Source organism: Prionailurus bengalensis, chromosome C2 (assembly GCF_016509475.1).
Source record: "Prionailurus bengalensis isolate Pbe53 chromosome C2, Fcat_Pben_1.1_paternal_pri, whole genome shotgun sequence".
NCBI lineage: Eukaryota > Metazoa > Chordata > Mammalia > Carnivora > Felidae > Prionailurus > Prionailurus bengalensis.
This window is the reverse complement of record NC_057350.1, coordinates 70,496,015-70,522,379: the sequence shown is the minus strand read 5'-3', so window position 1 is coordinate 70,522,379 and position 26,365 is coordinate 70,496,015. Positions and strand designations below refer to the sequence as shown.

The 26,365-nt window shown below is 44.4% G+C and overlaps 1 protein-coding gene across 21 annotated transcripts in view; it reads right to left on the bottom strand.

Moving 5' to 3' along the window:
* KALRN (kalirin RhoGEF kinase) overlaps window positions 1–26,365 on the bottom strand; it is a 677,424-nt gene that overhangs the window by 111,983 nt on the left and 539,076 nt on the right. For 4 of the 21 annotated variants that reach the window (XM_043594384.1, XM_043594385.1, XM_043594386.1 and 1 more), the window contains exon 1: window positions 9,187–9,468. The exons of 14 other annotated variants lie outside the window; for them this stretch is intronic. In XM_043594384.1, the coding sequence (XP_043450319.1) occupies window positions 9,187–9,274 (88 nt within the window). In that variant the 5' untranslated portion in view covers window positions 9,275–9,468. Of the gene's footprint in view, window positions 1–9,186; window positions 9,484–26,365 lie in introns of those variants that run through there. 3 more of the 21 variants (XM_043594380.1, XM_043594381.1, XM_043594382.1) reach the window with 2 other exon arrangements.

Sequence of the window (26,365 nt, the reverse complement as noted above, 5' to 3'; positions counted from 1 at the left end):
GATTCCTTCATCATCTCCGTTTTCCAGATGAGGAAAATGAGCCAAAGAGTTTGTATAATTTGCACACGGTCACACAGATAAGTAGCAGAGCTGGGATTCAAACTCATTCTGGCTCCAGAGTCTAAGCTCTTAATCATCATGATATATTGCCTCTCAACCCAGCACAAACACAAAACATATTTTTTACAACTTGCATATCAGTATGTAGCCTAAGAATCAAAGGCTCTTTGCCAGGGCGTTTCCTTATATAAAAAGAATTAAGTTAATTCAGAAAATGTAAACAGAAGCAAACAACAGGAGAGAGATGAAATTCCTTGTCCCAGAGGTTTCTCATAAATCCTCTTAAAACAAAAAGCAGTACACTCTTCCTTTCACAGGGTGTGAAAGGGGAAGGGGAGGGGGGTTTAACTGGCAACAAAGGAGTTGTGAAATTCTGAATGTTCTTTGATGGAGGAACCCCACTTCTAGGGATTTATCCTAAGGAAGTAATGATTGGTGTATGCTAAGACTTAACTATAAGACTGGCCGTTACAACATTGCTTATAATAGCAAAAAGTAGAAACAAGCAAAAACAGATTGAAAATTAAAAAAAAACATATTCACACAAGGTAAAATGTGCATCTAGTGGTATGCTGAGAAACCAGCTCTTTGAAAAAAACAAAAAAAACCCTTGATTTGTGGTATCTCATGACATCCCGCCATGGATGATCTCAAGCTACCAATGGTTTAACAATCCACCCTCAAAACCCTAAATATTTAATGATCTCAACCTGGCTCCAGCATTTCACTGAATGAATACAGAAAAAGCATCATAGAAGTTGTTCAATATGTTATGTGAAGGAAGTTTATAATACTACTATGTTGTATTTTTGGAAAAAAAAATAGATACATGGGAAAAAAGATTAAAAGGCTTATTCAAAGTGTCACTATGGCTATCTCTAGGTAATGAGATTTTATTTTCATTTATTTGTATTTCCAAATGCTTTCCCAACATTTATATATGATTTTTCTAGGAAAAAATTAATCAAGGCTCTTTCCCAGTTACAATAATTTAAAAATGACCTATTTTCAAAGGTATGTCTTAAAATAATTAAAGAAAGAAAAGAAAAATTCCTAGGCCTGCTCAGTGCCTAAGGAGCGAGAAGACTCCTAACACCACTTAAGAAGAGAAGGATGAGTGGGGGAAACCTATGTCCTTGTTACAGTGTATGCTGATCTCCTGAGTAAGAAATCATACCTCTCTGGTGGGGTAAATCATACATCCCAAGGAAAGGAAAGGTGGAATATAGGGAGTGGAAATGTGTAAACCACAGGACAAGGATCAGTCTGGTGTAGAATCTGATTCTGGAAAGATCTATTTCTCCACCCAGGGCTCTTCCTCATCCCTCCTCACAAAACTTTTACCCATTATATTAAATCAATACTAACAATGGTCAATCACGTCTTGTCTGCAGTGAAACACTGTGCAGCCGTTAAAAATGCCTTGGAAATGCCTCTACCTGGGAGGACGTTCAGAAGATTAAGGGAAATCAAGTTATAAAGCACTATGTAAGATATGAACCCATTTATTAAGGGGGGGGAAACATATAGAAAAGAACCTATTAAGTAGTTAAGTAGTTGTTTCTAAGTGGTTAGGATTATGCTATAATCCTAGAAGTTATGCTGTTATGGTCTTCTGTTTGCCTAACTTGACTTTTTCTGCAGCGAGCATAGTTAGCTTTAAGAGTAATGAAATAAAAGCAGATAATAAAATCAAAACAAAAGCAAAGGAGTTCATGAAAAATGTAGGGGATTCCTAGCTCACTAGTCGCACAAGTGAAAAGTGAGTCTCACAGGGGCCTCCTCCACTTCTCAAAGCAGGAATCCCCAGGGAAGCTGGACATCTTCAGTAGAATGCTTTTGCTGGGGCTGGGAGAAGGGGGGAGGTAGGAGGAGGGAGGGGGTCAAGTGGAGAGTAGAAAGAAAAAGAGCAAACAGACAAACAAAAAAACCAAGCCACCTGGAGGGCTTGTTAAAACACAGACTGCAGGGTCTGAGTCAATGGATCCAAGAATCTGCATTTCTATCATGTTCCCCAGTGACCATTCTTCAAGAATTTCTGCTCCAAGTAGAGAGAGAAGAGAAAGAGGCACTGCACAGGTGTGGGACTGAGGTTCAAAATTTGCAGAAGTGGAGTGTTTGGCATTCTTTCTAACACGAGGCTTGGTTCCCTTTTGGATGGGGAAAGGTAACATCCCTTTTTCCATGGGAGCAATACGGAGGTTCTAACGACAGGAGGGCAGATAGTGGGAATGTCCTGAGAGCCTGTTACACACCAGGTGCTGCAGGAGAACAAACACGTGCTTTCAACTAATCCTGCCCCATGGAAAGCAAACACCTGGAAACAGAAATGTTTTATGAGGTACTGTTTCAATCTAGTGGTAGAAGGGATTTCCCTTCCTTTCAATTGGACAGTTTCCTCACTGTGGTCACCAGGAAAGCAAGAAGAATGTGGAACAACCTGTTCTGTAACTGTGATCTTTGCTCTGTTACCTGGCTGAAGCCAACCTGGAAGCCTTCTTGCTGTCTCACAGGTGTGACCAGGGCTCCCCCTCCTTCCACAAGGTATAACACAGAAGGTTACTTGTCAACCAGGAACGATATCCTCCACTAGTCACTGAACAGACCCAGTGGGGGAGCCAAACTACCCATGTCCACCATCTGCAAGAAATACACAAGATACTGGCCAAACCTCAGAACCATGGGGGCTGCTGTGGGCAGCAGGTGATGATTTTTATCTAGGCAAAAACAGTCTAAAGAAGACTAGCAAAGAGGTGCCTGGGTGGCTCAGTCGGTTAAGCATCCGACTTCGGCTTAGGCCATGATCTCACAGTTCATGGGTTCGAGCCCTACCTTGGGCTGTGCTGACAGCTCAGAGCCTGGAGCCTGCTTCAGATTCTGTGTCCCTTTCTCTCTGCCCCTCCCCCACTCACCCTCTGTCTCTCTCTGTCTCTCTCTCAAAAATAAATAAACATTGAAAAAAAGAAGACTAGCAAAGCTTTGCATATGACGCATGTGCAAAAAATGTTAGCTGAAGTAAATAGAAAAATGTGTGTCATTAGATTGTTAGCCAAAGTCAAAGGGCAGGAAAGAAGAAGTGATGTGTTTTTATATCAGGTGGGTCCTCAGGATGTGAATTTTAATATTAGTGTAGTTATGCTCCAATTCTTGTACCTTGTGCTCTCACTCAAAGAACAACTCAGGGATGCTTAGTGTTCTTGCCAGTATCCTTTTTGGAATGTTCCTCCATGTAACACACAGAGATTGTAACACTAGGAGAGTTATGTGTTTCTTTTAAAAATTTGTTTAATAGAAGGAAGGAGGAGATCCCTATCATACTTCTACATCACAAACTTTCTTTCCCACAGCGATGATGCCACAGCATTGAGGCACAGCTGACAGTGGTTTGAACCAAGAGCGTGAAATTGCTTAGGAACGTAGACGTATAGTATTACCACCCAGAGGACTCACAAATATTTAGGTGGGAGTCCCATCGGGATAGGGTCTATGTCTAGCAATGAAATTACTGTTACCATTAGTAGCTACCTTTTTTAAAACACTTCATATGCCTTGTGTTATGCTAAGCCCTTTACATACATTTTCTTAACTCATCCTCACAACACCCAAACGGGGCCAGCACCATTATGATTCCCATCCATTCTCCCCCAGTACCTAGTGAAGGGTTGGCAGGCAGTCAGCACATAAACATCTGTCAAATGAATTGAAACATTGTGTGTTACATAAAAACCAGAGGCACTCAAAGATAGAATGATAGGAAAGCATTTCATTGGTTCATTTCCACCTGAAAGGGCACATTTCAAGAAAAGGGATAAGAAAGGAGAAAAGGGACCTTCTGAAAAAAATTGAACCAGAGGGAAAAACACGAACAGATATTTATCAAGAACATGCACACAAGCTGGTTCGGGTCAGGGATGTGACAGCCTTTGCCTTCTGTGGTCAGGATAGCCCTTCAAATAGCCCTTCCAAGCTGACCAGACAGGTCTAGTTCCAAATGGCTCCAGGCAATGCAGTCATCCCACAGAACTACGGATAATCCACAGTCAACACCTTAGTTCCAGTTTAGGGACTGCCTCTACCCTCCTCAGCTGTCTCGACCTCACCTGTGTCCACAGTATGAGAAGTCCACACCCGTGAAGACAGTAACAGAGTTGAGGAAAGAGCACAGGAAAAGGGCTCTAGTTCTGACCTGTTAGTAAGTGGCTGTATCTCAGCTTCCTCCTCTATAAAAGATCTATTCAGTGATCTCCAACTTTCCATGATTTAGACCCTTCTGTTCAAGAAGCCCTCCCTCTGGTTTCAGATCCATGCTTTTTGTAGGGCCCTCCTTCAGGAAAAATCTGGGGTTTGGTCTGAAGGAGACGGCAGCCACTCACTCACTGAAAGAGGAGAAGCACTTCAAAGCATAAGGAATATTTTTAGGGCAGAAGAGCACAACGGCGTCAAGATTCTTGAGGGGAATGATCATGAAGTAGAATATCAGTAACCCTTCTCCAGTGTAAGATATGCCTATAGTACGGGGCTCAAAAGTGAACCTCCAATGTTCACTTTTATTTGTTAACTTGAAATTTTTTTTTAATGTTCATTTATTTTTTGAGAGAGACACAGAGAGACAGAGAGAGAGACAGAATGTGAGTGGAAAAGGGGCAGAGAGAGAGGGAGACACAGAATCTGAAGCAGGCTCCAGGCTCTGAGCTGTCAGCACAGAGCATGATGTGGGGCTTAAACCCTCAAACCATGAGATCATGACCTGAGCCGAAGTTGGACATTTAACCAGCTGAGCCACCCAGGTGCCCCTTATTTTTTTTTAACTTTAAAATAATTTTTCATAAAAACATGGTTACAGAGTCTGAATTTTTGCTTTTTTATCTCATGTTAGGACTTAACCAACTTGTAGCACATGGAACTATGGGGGTGATGCCTACGGCATTATGGGTGATTATGGGACCCACAGCTGTACCAGGGGAGAGATATTTGGCTTCCATTTCCAATTTCCACCTCATCCTACCAAACCCATACACTACCATTTCTACTAGGGACATTACAACTGGCACTAAGTACTGTTATCCAGGTAACCATGGATGTCCTTCTTCCTAGTCCTTAGAGAATCAGACAGGGGAAGGGACATAGGAAGGATATGGGTTGGGGAGAGTAGGTATGTGTGGGAACTCTCCTTACATTAGGAAATCTCCTCAGGAGGCAGAAAATCCGAAAGATACACTGGAAAAACATACATGCTAAATGGTTGATGCAGTTTTCTTTGTGATACAGGCACTTCCTGGAAGATGAAGAAATGAAAGGGTATGTGCATTAAGGTCCCAAGAATTTTGTGCCTTGAGTGGTGAGTTAAATCTGTAATAGTGAATGTTACAAGGGCTGCTCTTTGAGGTTACTAGCACCTTTCTAAAGGAACTTGATGTCATGCTTTCACACATTAAATTCAGTTTATAAAATGAGCTATATTAATTTATGGGCCATAGAAAAGGCAGTCACATCAAGTCATAAGGTCCCTGTCTAGTGATTCTGGGAAAAGGTAGGGGAAAAAGAGAGCTAACAGATGATGATGACGTAGGATGCCTGTGGAGCCTCATAGCCCTTACCCAGGCCCCATGACGTCAGAGTCAAGCTGGAACCCAACTGCCCACGTGGTGAAAAAGCCATGGGAATGTGATCCCAGCATCTCCCCTGTAAGCTGATTCAGTCTGCTTAAGTCACCACTCCTCTCTCTCTTTACCTCTGAGATAGTTAGACTCCTAAACCTGGCACTTGCAGCATGAATGGGGACACACAATGGCAGGAGGGTTTGAGATGCAAGGACAGTGATACAGTAATAAATATAAATAAATCCTGCACACACTGTGGAGAAGCAGAAGAGGACAGCCATCAGGAAGGGTTTCCAAGAAGGGCACTTTTGTCCACATACTCAAAGTTAATTACAAGTGGACTAGAAAATTAAAGGCTCTAAAACTGGCTTCCACCTAGCAAGGTCAGAAAGAATTTCCAGGCTCCATGATCTAAGAAGTCACAAGTTTCAGTCTGCAACACAGAACTTAGCAACTTCCCGGTGATTTGAATTCCTTTTTGTCTCTGAAACAAGGTGCTTTTTAAAAATTTAAGATAACTGAAGGAGAATCCAGAAGTGTCCCACTTCTTCAGGCTTAAAGGAAAGTCTAAATAGCCTTTCAGCAATCCTGAAACTTCTCACAAAGTGTGACATCAATGATTAATCAGCTTTCGGACGCACACATGCTATTATCTCACGTGTGGCTATTTTTCACTTTCAAAAAGGCAGTTATAAATGCATTTGCTGTCTTTCTTCCTTTGCACCTGATGTCTATTTCCAGCCTATCTCTGGTCTTCAGTTTTTCTGCTCTTCAACACCAGTTTCAGGGTAGGGAAGAAAGATCACCTCGCATCAAACCCCTTTACCATACTCATACTCAGTAGAGCCAAAAACCGGAAGAGAAAACAGATAGTTGATTTCCTCACTTTTCCAAGTCAAAGGACAAGCTCAACTAATTTCACTCATGTTTTTCTCAAATACAATATTTAAAAACCACACAGGTATATCACTAAAACCTTGACTCGCCCTTGTGCTAACAAGTATAGCCACTTAGGATCCACCCAGGGAAAGTCCAGGATGCCTCACTTAGCTTTGGGTTGATCAAAAATAACCAGAACATTCCAATTCCTCTTTTCTTCAGACTTTAGAAGGACTTGGCTTAGACTTTCCTCAGCCCTTTGAATTCTGAGTGACTGGCAGCCAGTTGGGAAGGCCCCTTGACTTGGGAACCTTGGTAGTGGTTCTGACCTACTAGCTTCAGAGTGCAGCTACTGGAACAGCAGGAGCCAAGTTCTCTGAGGAGAGAGAGAGGCCAAATAGCCAGCTGCCTTTATTTAAAAGGGAAGCTACCTTTCAATTGTATGAAGTCTGTACAACCAGAGAAACTGGTTCAGCTGAAAAGAGAAGCAACCGTCCCTGGCTGTGCTGCCCTCCACTCCAGTCAGCCTCTCAGATTTCCCTCAGTCCTGCTCCGTGTTGCAACTGGGCGAGCTTTCTCCCACAGCGTTCGGGGCTCTGTTCAGGCTCAGTACAAGACTTATCTTTGCAATCTGCTTCCGAATAGATGCCTCCAGTCTGGGTGGAGACGCAGAGCTCTCTTTTCTGTTGGAGCAGACCTAGGGAGCCTCGGGGTAGTGCCCCATACCTCAGATATAACCACCCTGCCACTGAGGCCAGGAGTTCTTTAAAGGGTGGATATCTCAGCTCCCCCTCCCATCTTCCTCATGTCTCCCATCTAGGAAAGAGTAAGGAGTAAAGTGGAAGAAAGTGACGAGGCACCCACTTCTGTTACCCCCCTTTCTCCTTTTATGCTGCTTTCACTGCTTGGGTCTTTGGCTTCCCTCCACCTTCAGCTGAGGGTCAGTGGTGTCCTGGACCTCTGGCTTGGCTCCTGCAACACCCCCCTTCCCTCTCACGCCCCCTCTGCCAGCCACAGAGCCTGCAGCCACAGCTTTCCCAGTCCTGCAGGCAGGAGGTGGGCTCCCCGCCCCACCCCTACTTCCTGGGCCTGGGAGCTGGAGGGGAAGCCGGGGCAATACACAAAGCAAAGGGTTGAGAGACCCCAGGAGAATTCCTCTGCAGGGAAGCTGGGGCTCCCACACATCTGGATTCAAGCAGGCAGCTGCAGGAGCTTTAGAAAAGCACTGCCCAAGTTCCCGAATTCTGCCTTTTGACAGGAAATGGGCTCCCAAGAAATCCTGCTTGGAAACCCTTCCCCACGAAAGCAGCCCAGACTGCAGAGCAATCCCACCCACTCAGATTCCCTTTGGTCATTTCCTGCTTCCTCTCCTTTCTAATGTCCCTTTCCTTCAATTCCCAGCCTTGGTTTTGAATGTTTCTGAACTAGGCTTGGATGCTGGTGAGGGTCCCCGGCCCTCGAAGATTCCTTCTCCGTCTGAATTCTGGCTTTTAGAGCTGGCTATCATACAGTTTCAGCCTGTTCTAATTAAATGCAGAGACTGAGAACCTAATGCTGGCATTATGAACCTTAATGACTTGGGAAAAGGTCCTTCAGATTTAATTAGTTTTTGTAGCCTTGTATCAGCTCAGGATGAGGACTGTGTCAGGTCTCTGTTGTATGTGGCATAGATGATGATGAATGAAGTTTATTTATCAGTAACTCAGAGAGAAAGCTGCATCCGGACTTTGTCAGATGAGGATGGCGACGGAGACTGGGGCACTGTAAATTGGGGTGGAGGCAAGAGGTCCAATAGGCGAAATTTAAAAATGGCAAATGTCCAGTGAGAGGCTATATTCTCACTTCTAACCACACAGAAACAAAATTTCTCTTCCCCCACCCTCCAAGCTGAAGTGTTAAAGTGTCAGGGACAGTTTTAGAAACATATGTCAACTCTGTCTAGGAAACGCCGGATTCCTTTTTCAGGTGAGGCTCCACAACTGATAGACCTTTCCGTGAACCTTCTCACCATTTTGCTTTGCAGGCTGATTTTGGAGAAATTAGTTGCTTCCCGCAATCTCCTCAACAACATTAAAATTAGCAGAATAGTTAAATACAGCCCTAATTGGGTACATAGAGAGTTCTTGGTTAATTAATGAGCGAACCTCGGCCCAGAGTTGCACACCCAGCTGGCCTGCGAAAGCCCAGGCAAAGAAAAGCCCGCTCCAGTCCCCAAAGAAAATTGTCACTTGGCAAAAATAGTTCCTAGTGTAGAGACAAGTGTCAAATACATTCCTATAGCTAGGAGTCACTCGTTAATCCTTCCGCTGAGATCCATATGTAAATGAGATGAGGGAAGTGCGACTCGGCCACTACAGGGACGCACAGCCCCAGAGGGCCTCCTCCCCATCCCCCCGCATCCCCCCTCCCCCCCGGCAGGCTGGAGTCCTGACATCCAAAGTCGCTGACAAGTAAGTAACTGAGTTGCCAAACTGCAGCTCTGCCTCCGAGTCCGAACTTCCCCGCGAGCGAGCCCGCTTTCTGCTAGGGAAACTGACGCGACCCCCCCTGGCCGGCCCTCCCATCCCCTCCCTCACGCCCGCCCACCCCACCGCCCCGCGGTCCCGGGCTTTGCTAAAAGAAGGCGAGAACGCCAACAGCTACTCACCTCTGCACGGGAGGCAACAGCAGCACTTGGCAGCAAAGAGCCACCCCCAAGAGGGACCTCGGGTGTAAGCGCGGTCGCCGCCCTTCATGCTGCCGCTCGACCCCAGCGCTCCGGCATGGCCCGGGCCGCCAGCAGAGGGTGGGAGCGCGGCGGGCAGGAAACTTCAGCGCCGCGGCCGCGAGCCAGTTCTCTCCCTCCTCCCGGCCGGCCCGCCCGCCGTCCTCTCCCCGCAGCGCGGCCGCCGCTGTTTCTGGGAGCCACAGCCACCTTGGGGAGGAGGGGCGGGGTGCCGGCCTGGAGGGAGGGCCTAAGGGGGCGGAGTTCCAAAGTCCAGCTGTTGGCCGGAGTCTCCGCCAGCCGCTCTGCTGTGACCCTGGGCGAGCACTGGGGGGGGGGGGGGGGGGGGGGGGGGGCGGTCTGGGGTATACCCCCGCCTCCGGCACACAACAGGTGTTTCTCCTCGTGTGCAGCTTCCTCTCCTCAGCTTCGGTTTAACATATACAACCAGATGAGGCCAAGGAGGTGGGGCAGGAGCAGATTTAGAAGGCTCAAGACCCAATAATGCCTTTTCTCTAACAGATTCACCCTCTCCTTCCCCTCAGCCTGGGAAGGAGGACGTCCCCTCCGCATTGAAAACACCTTCACTTAACCCTCCCCTTTCCCTCCTTTCAATAGTGAATGCTAATAATGATAATAGCGCCGGAATTTTTTCTAGGCTCCGCGCCCCTAATGATGAAACCCAAAATTCAAAGCTGTTTTGTCGCCTGCTAACCGTTTGACTTTAGGCAAGTCCCTTCACTTTTGTGATAATCAAATTCCTCATTTAAAAAATAAAAGGAGAGGGGCGCCTGGGTGGCTCAGTCGGTTGGGCCGGCCGACTTCCGCCCAGGTCACGATCTCCCGGTCCGTGAGTTTGAGCCCCGTGTCAGGCTCTGGGCTGATGGCTCAGAGCCTGGAGCCTGCTTCCGATTCTGTGTCTCCCTCTCTCTCTGCCCCTCCCCCGTTCATGCTCTGTCTCTCTCTGTCCCAAAAATAAATAAACTTAAAAAAATAAATAAATAAAAGGAGAAAGAATTCTTATGTTACAGGATTGCCAGTAGAATTTTAAAAGACATGTCCACGCAAATGCCTGTTAGATGTTTAAGAGTCCCATCCCTCCAACCACACCTAATGGGTCTACCATTTCTTTACTTATTTCCCTAAGCTTTTCCTTTAAAAATATTTTTCATATTTAAGGACATATATCCCTCACTCGCTCCGCGAAATCCACCTGGATCACATCCACTGGACCTTCCTATGAACCACTGTGTTTATCACTCACGGGTCACCTCTCCCATCCCCTTGTGTCCAGATTTAGGAAAAAGGAATTTCTGGAGACATACAACACTCATAGAGAGGGCCCATTGATCAGAAAAAAGGGAGATCTGTGAGAGGAATCAAAAACAGAAGGTGATCACTCAGGTAACCAATTCCCACCTGCAAGAAAGACAGCCAGGGGACAAGCCTTTTAGAAGTGACTGGGATCTGGGGCTTCATTTCTCAGTTTGAACCATGTTTAGATCCAATGTTGCAGCACCTGCCACATGGTTGGAACCCAGTAGATGCTCAGTAAATAACAGCAGCACCACTTAATGAGTAACAGTGGCTACCATGTATTGAGCATTTATTTGTGCCAAGCACTCTCCTCATTGCTTTGTACACATTAACTCATTTATACACACACACACACACACACACACACACACCCCTTAAAAGGAAGGGTCCTCTTTTATAACTGAGGAAGCTGAATGAACTATGATAAGGCTTTGATGGTTTGGGCCTAAAGAGAAACTCTAAAGAGCTTCACCCCGTAGAAACAGTAGAACCTAGAGTCAGAATCTAACTTCTAGTTTTGCCACTGCCATTTCCTTGATAGCTTCTCCTGGCAAGGGTTATATAAGAATCTCATCGTTGAGCAGGAAATATGCCCCTGGTAATCCACATACAAAACAGAGAAATAAAAGTTCAAATTGCTCATGCAGCCTGCACCCCAGATTCCTGATTCACTGATCATCCTATTGGTCAGTCTCAGCTTGCCAGCCTGAATGACTTCAGGATCATAGTTATCCTGGATTCCAGTTCTGACCTGTGGCCACCAACACATACTGTTGTCTAGTTCTCTCTTAAGACAAAACCCACTTTGCTGTCCTTTCCAGTACAGATAATTGGCCAGGACCTCAGCCCTTCTAATAAAGTGAGCTTTATTTGCTTGTGATCCACTGCATGGGGCTATGATACGATAGTCTATATTTGGTCTATCTACCTAATCCACCTCTCTGGATACTTCTCAGGCATTCTGACAGAAATTGAAAGATGTTTCAAAATTGCTTGGTAAACACTTTTTCAGTTAAATCTTCCTTCTGGGCCTTTGTGTTCAGGTTACCTTGATCACTTTTCTGTCATAATCCTTTGCGAGAGGCTGATGACATCATCTTGCAGAAACTGGCTTGAGTTAGATGTTTGTGGGAGACCCAGCCTTTACTTCAGAAATCAGAGCATGAGTAGGCCCTAAAGTAGTCTTAGTCTCCAAGAAAAGAATCCATCAGGCATATTTCTACTGGTCCTTATAACCCAGGATCCATCCTATTATCAACATAAAGATGTAAAACCATTAGGAACACTAACCCATCTTAAGTTGATAAAGTCAACACATCCAATGGAGATTCATTCTGGGGTTAGGCACCAATAACTCAGTAACCAGTAATGCCAGCCTCAGTACACCAGTGATGTCTACAACCTGACAAGAAAGTCTTGAACACAACTGAGACAGATTGCAGACCTATTCAATAATTCAGCAAGTACTTACTGAATGCCTACTATGTGCCAGGCTCTGTTCTAGGTAGTGGGTCTACATTGGTGAACAAAACCAATCCCAGCCCTGTGGAGCTAGCTGTTAAGACAGACTCACCAAGAATGTGAAAGAAAAGGGAATCAACATCAGATACCTAAGTTTTTTTTTTAAAAATTAATGTTTATTTTTTGGAGAGAGAGAGGCAGACTGCAAGCAGAGGGAGGGGCAGAGAGAGAGAGAGGAAAACACAGAATCAGAAGCAGGCTCCAGGCTCTGAGCTGTCAGCACAGAGCCCAATGTGGGGCTCAACCCCACAAACCATGAGATCATGACCTGAGCTGAAGTTGGTTGCTTAACCGACTGAGCCACCCAGGTGCCCCTCTGACCAAGTTATGAGTTGAGGGATTTAAGAAAATAGATGCCTGCTTCTTCTAAACTTCATCTATATGTTTTATGGCAATGTCCTCAGGACAATTTAAAGGGGATGGTAGGGAAATAGTTATTAAACACTGGTGCCTATAGAATCATCAGAGAAGCTTTCAAAAATTCTAGGCATTCATGTATGAAAAGCTCACAGCTAACATCATACTCAATGGTGAAAAACTAGAAGCTTTCTCCCTAATATCAAGAACAAGACAAAGATGTCCTCTCTCATCACTTTTATTCAACATAGTACCAGAAATCCTAGCCACAGCAATCAGACAAGAAAAAGAAATAAAATGCATCCAAATTGGTAAGGAAGAAGTAAAAGTTTCATTATTTTCAGATGACATGATACTATATGTAGAAAACCCTGGAGACTCCACAAAAAAACTGCTAGAACTGACAAATGAATTTGGTAAGGTTGCAGGATACAAAATCAATATACAGATATCTGTTGCATTTCTATACACTAATAATGAAGTAGCAGAGAGAGAATTAAGAAAACAGTGTGATTTAGAATTGTTCCAAAAATACTGAAATACCTAGGAATAAACTTAACCAAAAAGGCCTGTGCTCTGAAAACTATAAAACATTAATAAAAGAAATGGAAGATGACACAAACAAATGGAAAGATATTCCATGCTCATGGATTGGGAAAACAAATATTGTTAAAATGTCCAAACTATCCAAAGCAATCCAGATTTAATATAATTCCTATCAAAATACCAATAGCATTTTTCACAGAACTGGAACAAATAATCCTAAAATTTTTAAGGAACCACAAAAGACCATGAATAGCCAAAGCAATCTTGAAAAAGAACAAAAAAACTGGAAGTATCACAACCCCAGATTTTAAGACATACTACAAAGCTGTAGTAATCAAAACAATATGGTAGTGACACAAAAATAGATACATAGATCAGTGGAACAGAATAGAAGCCCAGAAATAAACCTATGACTATATGGTCAATTAATCTTCACCAAAATAGGCAAGAATATACAATGGGAAAAAGACAGTCTCTTCAACAAATGATGAAATGGGAAAACTGGACAGCTACACCCAAAAATAATAAAATTGAACCACTTTCTTACACTATACACAAGAATAAAGTCAAAATGGATTAAAGACCTAAATGTGAGACTTAAAACCATGAAAATCCTAGAGGAGAGCATAGGCAATAATTTCTTTGACATTGGCTGTAGCTACATTTTTCTAGATATGTCTCCTGAGGCAAGGGAAGCAAAAGCAAAAATAATCTATTGGGACTACATCAAAATAAAAAGCTTCTGGAGCAGCCGGGTGGTTCAGTCAGTTAAGCCTCTGACTCTCAGTTTTGGCTCAGGTCATGATCTCACCATTTGTGGGACTGAGCCTCACATTGGGCTCTGTGCTGACAATTTGGGGCCTGCTTGGGATTCTTTCTCTCTGCCCTTCCCCTGCTTGCATCCTCTCTCAAAATAAATAAATAAACTTAAAAAAAAAAGTTTCTGCACAGCAAAGGAAACAATCAACGAAATAAAGACAACCTACTGAATGGGAGAAGATATTTGCAAACAATATAACCAATAAGGGGTCAGTATCCAAAATATATAAAGAACTTCTATAACTCAACATCAAAAACCCCACAAATAATCCAATTAAAAATGGGCGGAAGTCACGAACAAACATTTCTCCAAAGGAGACAGATGCCAACAGACACATGAAAAGATGTTCAACATCACTTATCATCAAGGAAATGTGAATCAAAAACATAATGAGATATCACCTCACAGCTGTCAGAATGGCTAAAAAGAAAAACACAAGAGGGGCTCCTGGGTGGCTCAGTCAGTTAAGTGTCCAACTCTTGATTTTGGCTCAGGTCATGATCTCACAGTTCATGGGTTCAAGTCCCACATAGGCCTCATTGCTATCAGTGTGGAGCCTGTTGGGGATTCTCTCTCTCTCCTTCTCTTTCTGCCTCTCCCCACTCACACTCTTTCTCTTAAAATAGATACATGAACTTAAAAAAAAGAGAAGAAAAACACAAGAAACAACAAGTATTGGAGAAAATGTGGAGAAAAAGGAACGCTGGTGCCTTGCTAGTGGGAATGCAAATTAGTGGAAATGCAAATTGGTGCAACCAATGTGGAAAACAGTAAGGAGATTCCTCAAAAAACTAAAAAGTAAAAATACTGAGTAATTCCACCACTGGGTATTTACCCAAAGAATACAAAAACACTAATTCAAAAAAGATATATGCATCCCTATGTTTATAGTGGCATTATTTACAATAGCCAAATTATGGAAGCAGTCCAAGTGTCCATTGATGGATGAATACAGAAGATGTGGTATCTGTGTATAGTGGAATATTACTCAGCCATAAGAAAGAATGAAATCTTGCCATTTGCAACAACATGAATGGATCTAGAGAGTAAAATGCTAAGTGAAATAAGTCAGAGAATGACACCATATGATTTCACTTATGTCGAATTTAAGAAACAAATGAACAAACAGCAAAATGAGGCAAACAAACAAAAAAAACCCAGACTCTTAGCTGTAGAGGACAAAGGGATGATTACCAGAAGGGAGGTGGGGGGATGGGTGAAATAGGTGATGGTGATTAAAGAGTTCACTTGCCATGATGAGCACTGGGTGTTGTATTAGAGTGCTGAATCACTATATTGTACACCTGAAACTAATATAATGCTGTATGTTAATGATACTGGAATTAAGATAAAAAAATTCTAGGCATTAGTTTTTTTTGTTTTTGTTCTTTGTTTTTAAGTCTCCACAGGTGATTCCAGGGCAGAACAAAATTTAAGAATTGATGCCCTAGGTCTTCCTCCCTCACCCCCTGGAGATTCGGATTGATTCACTCTTTTCACTTTTTTTTTTTTTTTTTTCTAAAGAAAGGCAGACAGCCACATGCAGCACCTCCTTTGGATGTGTCTGGAGTCTCAGAAGACTGACTGCCCTATGTTCTTCTACAATGGACTTGAGAGCTTCTTTAGAGATTCTAGCAGGGGGGGGGGGCACAGCTACTCATATACCCTTGACTGAAGAACAGGTCCTCCTCTATCAGGAAGGCCGTCCACTTCAACCAAGCACTCAGCTGTGGGAGGGATGCATGTGGAATGGTGAGGAAGGAAGGGGACACTGGCCTAGCCAGCCAGAACAGCCGAGAATCAACCCTGGTGATCAATGGGGTGACCACAGCCAGATCGTCCTCACATCCTCAGATTAATTCACTTTGGGTGCATCTAGGCATCAGTATTTTTTTTTAATTATTATTTTAGAGAAAGAGAGAGAGCAAGCAGGGTAGAGGGGCAGAGGGAGAGAGAGAGGGAGACAGAGAGAGAGAGAGAGAGAGAGAGAGAGAGAGAGAATCTTAAGCAGAATCCACGCTCAGCAGGGAGCCCGATTCAGAGCTTGATCCCACGACCCTAGGATCATGACCTGAGCCGAAATCAAGAATCAGACACTCAACCTATTGAACCATGCTGGTGCCCCTAAAGGTTTTTTGTTTTTTTTTATGTTGAGAGACAGAGTGAGAGAGCACAAGCAGAGGAGGGGAGAGAGAGAGAGAGAGAGAGAGAGAGAGAGAGAGAGAGAATCCCAAGCAGGCCCCACACTATCAGCATGGAAGCCCAATGAGGGGCTCAAACCCATGAACCTGAGATCATGACCTGAGCCGAAATCAAGAGTTGGACACTTCGGCGACTGAGCCACCCAGGTGCCCCTCGGCATCAGTATTTTTAACAGTTCCCCAGGTGTTTGTAACATGCAGCATAGTTTGAGAACCAGTAATGTATTAGTTTCCAGACTTGAGTGTGCCTCAGAATTACCTGGAGGGTGAGTTAAAACGTGGATGGGGCGCCTGGGTGGCTTGGTCGGTTAAGCGTCTGACTTCAGCTCAGGTCATGATCTCACGGTCCGTGAGTTCGAGCCCCGCGTCAGGCTCTGTGCTGACAGCTCAGAGCCTGAAGCCTGTTTCAGATTCTGTGTCTCCCTCTCTCTCTGCCCCTCCCCTGTTCATGCTCTGTCTCTCTCTGTCTCAAAAATAAATAAACATTAAAAAAAAACCCAAAAAAAAAACCAAAAAAAAAAAGTGGATGATCTGGCTCCACTCCCAGAGTTTCTGATTGAGTAGGTCTGGAGTGGGGCCTGAGGATCTGCATTTCTACAGGTTCCCAGGGGATGCTGATGTTGGTACAGGGGCCACACTTTGAGAATTAATAGCATAGAGAATTTCCCCCCCATGTGTTTGCAACCTGTGCTCCCTTCTTTTTGTAATAGCATCTTGATTTTTCTTAGAGGAAGTAGCCCTCATCCCTTCTCAGACCATGTTTTTGGGTAGAGCTGACATCATTCCCCGTCCACCCTCCACTTCAAGGATGACCCTATGACCTGGGCTTTGCCAGTCAGTCAGTCACAGGGATTGGTTCAAATTTAACACATGACCCAATTTTAGCCAATGAGCATAAACGGTGAGCACCTAGCAAGAAGTACAAGGAAGGCAGCAATCTCTTCTCACAAGATTTCTAAGTTGGTGGAATATTATTTTTTTATTATTTTATTTATGTATTTTATAATATAATTTGTCAAGTTGGTTTCCATACAACACCCAGTGCTCAGACCAACAAGTGTCCTCCTAAGTTGATGGAATATTGACCTAAAGCAGCTGGAGACCATCTGCCCATAACCACATAGGAAGAAGCTGCCTGAGTCAACATGGAGGAGAGATATAACAGAGCTAGAGACAGTGATAGAGAGGAGAGACAGAGAGAAAGACAGACAGACAAGTTGGGGAGAGGCTTGATAATATTACCTGAATAACTGGATACAATTTTTCTCACAGGCTTGCTGAGCCCTGGACTTTGCACACCCAGATAAACTTCTTTTTGCAGAAGACAGGTGAACATCTTTAATCTCTGGGTTTTCAAACACCTGTCCATCCACTCCCAAGGTGCAGGCTAAGAATCCCTGAGCTATAGCAATATCTTTAGAGTGTTCTTATTTCCAAACAGATGGCTGAGCCTCATTCTTATTTGGCAGAGTTTATTTGGCAGAGTTTATTTATTCTTATTTGGCAGCTTCTATCGTGAGGCCTCCTCCAAAGTCCATTTTGCACGAATTAGCCTTTCTACCTACCTGTGTGTCCGCTTTATGTCTCGTCTCCACTCTGCCCCCAGTGAACCCCAAAGAATTCCTGCTGGTCTCAACCTGCAGACATACTGGGCCCAGTACACCATAATGGGGGCCTGATACTGGAGACTGAAGGGACTGCCCTCTCCCCCATGTCAGCCACAGGATGACACTGGACCATGACCTCAGGCATCTGCCTTTTCCACCAACAGACATATGTCCAATTTTTTCCTTTAGGCTTCTTCTCTTCAGCTTTACAGGCATAGAGGTTTTCAAATTCATAGCACTTCCCCACATTTCTTAGTGAGAGCTCAGCGCAGAGACATAGGGAATAGCAACTGTGCCCCACCTCAGGCCTAGAGACCCCTGTGACAAGTACATGCACAACTTCTAGAAAACATACCTGAACAGGCTCAGAGAGGGCTGCACTGGGGCTCCGGGTGAATGTGGAAACAGGCCCTGCTTTCCTCCCGCCCCCACCCCCAGATAGTCCTGTACCTGCCTTTTCCTCCCCCAGCAGTGACACTTCTAGCACCCATTCCGATGGATTCTGGAACTTCTGGATTCCGATCCAGATTCAGATCGATAGTTTTTTAAAGCTCCGCAGAAGATGTCAGTGTCCAGTCAGGGCTAAGAACCACTGACCTTGGGGCTCAAGGCCACCTACACCCTGGGACTACTTCCTCAACGGTTGATACAGAGTTTAGGGAGCAACGGGACTCAGATGTTTTCACTTTCTCAAACTCTGACAACTGGCATCTTCACTCATTCTTCTGTGGCCTGTTACTTTCTCCAGTTGCTAATTGCAGGTCCCTATCCTCATCTTCCCTCTGTGGACTTCTGACCTGTGAACTGCCTGATTGCTGATGCCAGGGTGGCTCATAATTTTTCCCAAATTACCCATTCCTGGCTTCAGTGGATGACTGTGGCTTAAAACTCTAAGCTTCTTACTGTTTATTTAACAAATGGTTGGTTTTTGAACATCTACTGTCTATGAGTCACTTAGCTAAACTGTATACAGGAATTTGGGAAATTTATGAGAAATACAAATTGAATAAGACATGTACTTTGAGCAAATATGAAAAAACAAAACAAAACAAAAACTGGGTGAGTTCTGGGAGAATCAGTTTGTTTAATTGTTTTGTGGCAGAAAAAGGAAACTGGAGATAGACCAGGACTGAGAATAGGTAGAGGTTTTGTCTTTAGGTGAAAAAGAGGAACTGAGATAATCATCATCAGTTACCAGAAACACTTCAGATTAGAGAATGGGGGTGGAAGGTGTGCTTTACTATATTTAATTTGAACTCCAGATATATCTTACAAAACTATACAGTGTCTGCATGGGTAACTATTCCCTGGCAATATGTGCTATTTTAATAGTAGTGTCTACAGAAAAGGCATGACTGCCAGCCTTATATGCAGTACCCTCTTCCCCATTTAGTGTGGTCTAACCCCCCCACCTGGTGAAAGCTCCGAGACTCCAGTGATGAAACCATCACTGAGCTCATCTTATACGTGTAAATGGGTTCCTCCGTGCTTGCCCACCTGACACATGTCTGCCTCTTTCTTCTGACTCACTTACACTCAAGAACCTTAAGCCCCAGCATATCCCGTCAATCATCCTCTTTGTTTTCCCAGGAAGGAAGTCTCACCCATCACTCTCCCGTCTGAACCAGGCCCCAGGTGGGGGAGAGGTCTAAGCAGTATTGAGGAAGTCAGTGGCATTTCACTGAGGACCCAGGTGTCTCCCTAGAACAGCCAATGCTTCCTGTTCCATGGGGACAGGGAGGTAGAGCGGCGGGCAGCCAGGCCGGCTTCCTGAAGATCTGTGCTGAGTGGCTGCCTGTGCTCTGGAGGAGACAAGCTATTTATCAAAGTGAAAGATGCCTGATGCTGGAGTTGCTAAAAACAAACCCTTCCAGGTTTTATCTGCATCCAGAAATGCTTACTTGTAAGTAGGTCAAAGTGTTCCTGAAGTAGGGCAGTAACAAGTGCCAGTCTATCGCTGTGGCTGAGTTCCAGTTCAGGAAGGCTCACCATTGCCTTCACGGGACACTTCACGGGACGGCACTGGCACTTCGACGCGGTCCTCCCACCTCCCTGCCCCCGATGCAGGAGCAGCTGCTTGTAGACTCACGGCAGCCATGCAGAGGTTTCTCAGGCATCAAATGCAAAGTGGATTTTGCCTTGATGTAGCTCAGGTCAGTTTATTTATTTAAAAAAGTTGTTTAATGTTTATTTATTTTTGAGAGACAGAGCATCAGCAGGGGAGGGGCAGAGAGAAAGGGAGACACAGAATCCAAAGCAGGCTCCCGGCTCTGAGCTGTCGGCACAGAGCCCAACACGGGGCTTGAACTCAGAAACTGTGAGACCATGACCTGAGCCTAAGTCGGACACTTAACCGACTGAGCCACCCAGGTGCCCCTCGGGTCAGTTTATTAAAGATTTGAATAATAAGAGGAATGTGGGAGACACTGCCCATCCTTATATTTCTGAGTTTTCAACCATTCCAAATAAATGAGATGTACTTGGCCCATGTGTCCCCAGAGAAGACTTCCCAGGAAACAGGAATGCGAAGACTTCTTCGGTCAAAACTCCTAACATCAGAACATTACTCCTTGTTCCCATCCTCGGGCTCCTGCTAAAGCTTACACCAGTTTCCACTACAGTTTTTAGGGGATGGGGAACATAATGAACCTGGGGCCTACATCTCACCAAGAACCAAGTAGGCCTTGCTCTCTTTTACTCTTTTAAAAGAAAGTGGGGGGTGGGGAGTGGGACTGGATGGCCCCTACATCTCCCTCTTCCTGCAATTGCATCCTTTGAGGGCTCCCAGATTGTTGGTCAATAACCACTGAGACATTTCTGGCCCATCCCATTGAGGAATGATACACCCACACCCACCCTGACACTCAAGGTCTCACACTGCCCTCCATCACGCAGGTCGGCCCATCTCTACAGTGTGATCCGAATGCCTCCTTCAATGACCTGAGTTAATCATTGAAAGAGAATATGTCACTGGCAGGTGCAAGCCAGGGAATAACTTTAATTTTCAGTTCAATTATTATCAAATATGATCTCAACTCTCTGGGTCAAAGGTAAAAGAAAGAAGACAGGAATAAACCATTATTTGGGGGGAAATCATAGAGCCAGACAGACCTACTGTTAGTAGCTTGCTGAAAGGGCCTGGGATAGGCCAGGAATAGAAACTGAGGGAAAGGGGATACAGACTAGAGACAGTGTGGGGGCCTCTGCAGAACCTGTGGATGAAACTAGAAACAAAACCTTGTCCTTGTGAATAGCCCTGGCATGCATTCAGGCTGGAAAAGCCCTAGAGTCACTGCTATGGGGTTATCAGCATTGGGACAAAGGGCAGGCAGGGAGATGAACATTAATTGACCTCTAGTGAGATGTACCTAGGCGGGGAAGTCTAATTCAAGGGAAGCAAGTACTGTTGCTCCTTTTTATTGACTTTCAGGATCTTGCCTAAGGTCATGAGCTACTCAGGGGCTAAGCTGGGATTCAGACCCAGGTCTTTCACGTCAAGACTTGTAGTCTCTCCGCACCTGTCATCATTCACCTTATGGCCTGCTACATATGCTGCAAAGCCTCATGGTAGCCAAGCCATCCATGTTTCATTCTAAACCACCTATGTACACAACTGTATCACCAACTTTACAGTTTCTTTTATTTACTTATTTATTTTTTAATGTGTTTAATGTTTACTTTTGAGAGAGCCAGAGCATGAGTGGGGAGGGGAAGAGAGCAAGGGAGACAGAAAATCTGAAGCAGGCTCTGCACAGTGTGGGGCTTGAACCCTCGAACTGTGAGATCATGACCTGAGCCAAAGTCAGATGCTCAACTGACTGAGCCACCCATGTGTCCCTCAACTTTACAGTTAAAACCACTCTTGGCATCTGGCTCGTTCAGTCAGTAGAGACTGCGACTCTTGATTTCGGGGCCGTGGGTTCGAGGCCCAGGTTGGGTGTAGAGATTACTTTTAAAAAATCTAAAATAAAAAAGTACTTTTACTTAATAACACTGCCACCTTTGAGTCTTCCAGCAACTCTGTAAGATAGGTATTTTTTTGTCAGCTTCCCTTTGCATAGATATGGAAACTAAGATAAAGTGACTCTCCCTAATTCTACACCCTGTCCTCTTCCTGGCCTGTCTCCCCGAGAGCCAAACCCTCGCCTGTTTCCTCAAAGATGTGCAAGTACATTTCTGAGAAAAATATGGGATGATTGCCTTAGGTTATCAAAGATGATTACCCAATATGGAAAGAAAAAACCAGACATCTTTAGAACTGGAGGGGATCCTACAGATAATTCAGATAGGGATGAAGGCATGAATGACGGTAGGGAATAACCAGGAAAAAAGACAAGCCAGCAGAGAGCCTCAGAGTGCAATTCAGTTGCCTCTGAGCTGTGCCCAGAGAGCAGGGGACCAGGTCTCCCAAGCATGAGGGGCTTTGGGGCACCTGAAGTAAAGCTGGATGGCTGGATGTTCCTAAATCCAAGGATGGTGAGGAGGATTTAAAACCACACACACAAATAATCACTGTAAACAAATGAAGGTTGTTGAAGTTAATCCAAGATGTTTTGTGCTGCCCCCACGGATTCAGTAAAAGAGTACAGAAAAGTTACTAGGCTTTTATTAAACTGTACCTTAGGAAAGAAGTGTCTAACATTTTATATGCAAATTAAATTAGTCTGTTCTAGATAAGAATCAGGAGATGGAGCATGAGAGTTAGGACTGGTAGGTTTCAAGTGGGGGACTGGAGGAAGGAGACTAGCAGGAGGGATGGGCAGGAAGCATCTGGGTTTCAGCACTAAGTAAGAGGAATTTCTCACCATTAGAACTGTACTAAAATCCAGTAGGCTTCTTCTAGAAGTAATGAGCTCCCAGTCCTGGGGAGCACTCAAGTAATGCTTGGCTGAGTATCAGAGGCGTGTAGAATGGGGTCCCTATATTAGGGAAAGAGTGAATCAGAGGACCATTATTGTGCTTTTCAATTCTAAGATTCCGAGAATCCATAAAAGCCTATGTTCTGAAGCGAAATGAAATCTAATCAAGGACTTTTATTCAATTACAAAAAGAAAAAATTTTAATTCTAATTTTTTATAATTCTGAAAAGTGACTAGGACCTCCTTTTAGAATCTCTCCCAATGCATCTCCACCTGTCTTAAAACACACTTTTCTTCAAGAAGTATCAGCACTCAAGTTAGTTACATTTCTCATGCAAATGCACTATTTTTTGGTTTCAGTTAATAAAAACAACCTTGCCATCATTTTTCACTGCAAACATACTATATTCAACTCTGTTACTCTTTTTTCATAAGTTTATTTCTTTATTTTGAGAGAGAGAGGGAGGGGAGGGGCAGAGAGTGAGGGAAAGAGAGGGAATCCCACAAAGGCACCATGCTGTCAGCTCAGGGCCTGATGTGGGGCTCGACCCCACACACCGAACCATGAGATCATGACCTGAGCCAAAACCATGAGTCATATGCTTACCCGCCTGAGCCACCCAGGTGCCCCTCAGCTATGTTACTCTTAAATACAATTTTGTATGGAAAACTCTTCCCACTGCCATTCATCCTTCTCCGGGGTATAATTTTGTTCTAGAAGAAAATGAGTTCTGAATTCCAGGGTGGCTCCCTCATAGCAGGTCAGTTACAGACACCCAAACAGAGTAGGAGTGTAGACCAGAGACTATAGTTTTAATATGTCACTTCATACCTGAAGGGAAATGTCTGGTGACAATTATTTTTTAGCTTCCCATGGTGAATCCCCGTGGTAGGCATTATGGAGTCAACTAAAACCTGAAGTAGCTTCTCTTAATGCAGAATTACACTGAAAACTAAGAGAGAGACTTTTAGTGGACTCTCTAGTCTGCAGGCAGAAGGAAGCTTTTAGTCTCTGACAGCAGAGGGGATAGGAAAGGCTCATTTTGGTTCCTGGCAGCAGAAAGTGCAGGAAGTTCCCATCCCTGCAGAAAATCTGTTGGACAGCCTGGACCAGCTCCAGGGTTAGGCCAGCCCCTATCAGGTCCCTAATTGGACCCAGTTCCGCCTACGATCCACAGGGCTGGTGAGAGTTTTTCTGCTCTAGCCAGGGACACCAAGATCTTTCTAGCGGGCAAAGAACCCACAGGAGAAAATCTGTCTGTTGCTACTACCTCTAGGGAAGGGAGCACATGAGGCCAGAGGCGAAGGGAGAGTGAGAGAGCAGGATGCGTGGCCATCTCTCTCCAAATTCTCATCCAGCTAGATTGGTTGCATAAAGGGGAGCCTTGTCAGATGGAAGGTCAGTGAATTTGAGTACCTGTCACAAATGCCTTCAGACCTGGGGGGGTATAGAGCATACTTAAAGAGTGAGACCCTGGGAAATTGACAGACCTGCCTTCAAATCAAGGTCCTCCACTCGTGAGCTATGTGACTTCAGGCAAGTCACCTAATCTTTCTAAGACTGACCTTCCTTGTCTATAAAATGAGAAAAGATTATTGTTACTCGTGTTAAAGCACTAACCTAGAAACCTGGCCCATAGGAAGGCTCAATAAATGTCAGGTATTTTTATGACTTGACTACAAACTTAATGTAAGTCAATAGTATCACAGACCTGCTCAGCATCTTCAGGCTGCTGGTGAGGTGTGTCTCCAGAGCCCAGGTTTTCTCCACTGTTCTAGACCTGCACACCACAGCCTGGGTAAGCTGTTCCTGAGGGCAGCTGGGTGATGATAGCAGAAATCATCAGGAGACTCTACGGGAGAGCACTCCCTGTGAATAAGCGATGGCCACTTTGGGCCCCTGCCCCTTTCCTCCAGGACATCTGCTCATAGGGCTCACCTCCTGGGCTAGGTTTTGCTAAGCAAAGAGGTGTTTCCTTATAGCTTCTCCAGGCACTCAGCTGGAGCCAGGAAGAAACTGGGGAGGAAAGGAAAAGGGACACAGAAGTCTTACATAGCTGGGTAGAGAAAAGCCTAGACAGGTTTTGGGTCGAAAGGCAGAAGCACCCAGGACCAACGCTTGTTTTTTTTTGTTTATTTTTTTGTTTTTTTGGTTTTTTTTTAACACCATTTTAACCATTTTTAAGTATATAGTTCAGTAGCATTAAGTAATAACACTCCCTTGGTTGTGCAACCATCAGCACCATCCATCTCCAGGACTTTTCTCATCTTGCAAAACTGAAACTCTGTACCCATTAAACACTAACTCCCCATTCCTCCTCTCCTTCCAGCTGCTCATAACCACTATTCTTCTTTCTGTCTCAGTGAATTTGACTCTTCTAGGTACCTCCTATAACTGGAACCATCCAGTATTTGCTCTTTTGTGACTAGTTGAGTTCACACAACATGATGTCTCCAAAGTTTATTCATGTTGTATCATGTGTTGGATTTTCCTTCTTTTTATATATTTTTATTTTTTTTTAACATTTATTTATTTTTGAGAGACAGAGAATGACAGAGAGTGAGTGGGGTAAGGGGCAGGGAGAGAGAGAGAGAGAGAGAGAGAGAGAGAGAGAGAGAGAGAGACAGAATCTGAAGCAGGCTTCAGGCTCTGAGCTGTCAGCACAGAGACCAATGTGGGGCTCGAACTCCCAAACCGTGAGACCATGACCTGAGCTGAAGTCGGATGCTGAACCAACTGAACCATGCAGGTGCTCCCAGAGTTTCCTTCTTTTTAAAGACTGGACAATACTCCATTCAGTGTGTATGGAACATTTTATTTACCCATGCATCCACTGATGGACACCAGAGCTTCCATCTTTTGACTTTTGTGAATAGTGCTGCTCTGAATATGGGTGCGCAAGTAGCTCCTTGAGTCCCTGCTTTTGATTCTTTTGGGTGTATACCTGGATGTGGAATTCCTGGATCATATGGTAATTCTATGTTTAAGCTTTTAAGGGACCCCATACTGTTTTCCATAGCAGTTCACTATTTTACTTTCCCATGAGCAGTGCAGAAGGGTCCAATTTCTCCACATCCTCACCAATGCCTGTTATTTCCTATGCTTTTTAAAAAAATAATAGCCACCCTAATGGATATAAACTGGTATCTCATTGTAGTATTGATTTGCAGATCCCTAATTGTTAGTGATGTTGCCCATCTTTTCATCTTATTGGCCATTTGTATACCTTCTATGGAGAAATGTCTATTCGAGTCCTTTGCCTATTTTTTAAATCAAATTGTTTTTTGTAGTTGTGTTGTAGGAGTTCTTTATATAACTTGCATATTAATCCCTCCCAATTCATCTTTAAAATCTCCTATGCCTGATAATCGGGGGTTGCTAAACCCATAAGGCAGTGACTCTCAATGCTCATGGAACAACAGAATTACCAAGGAACCAAAAAAAAAAAATACTGATGCCCAAGTAGTTATGAATTAATTGGTCTAGGGTGAGGTGTGAGGCATCAGTAGACTTTAAAAGTCTCCTCTGAGTGGTTCTAAAATGTACCCAGAGTTGAAACTGTTGCTACAAAGTCTTTGTCCCTTGGGAGGTGCTGCCCTCCACCACTTGCTGCTAAGAAAGTGAGAGGGGATAGATTAGGAAGAGGAATGATGAGGCCCCACAGGGCCCAACACCAGTGAGAGTGTCAGGTGGCAGCAAAGAAATAAGAAAGGCAGGCCCCCCACTTTGTCACACAGCCCTATCACCAGTCCTGCCACAGATATATTGGGGGAAACAACCAACCGCTGTCTCCTGAGAAGGCACAGGAAGGAAAGACAAGAGAGGACCCCAGAGCTACCCAGAAGCACCATAGGCAGTGTGGTGGAGAGCACTGGGCAAGGGGGTTGGAGCTT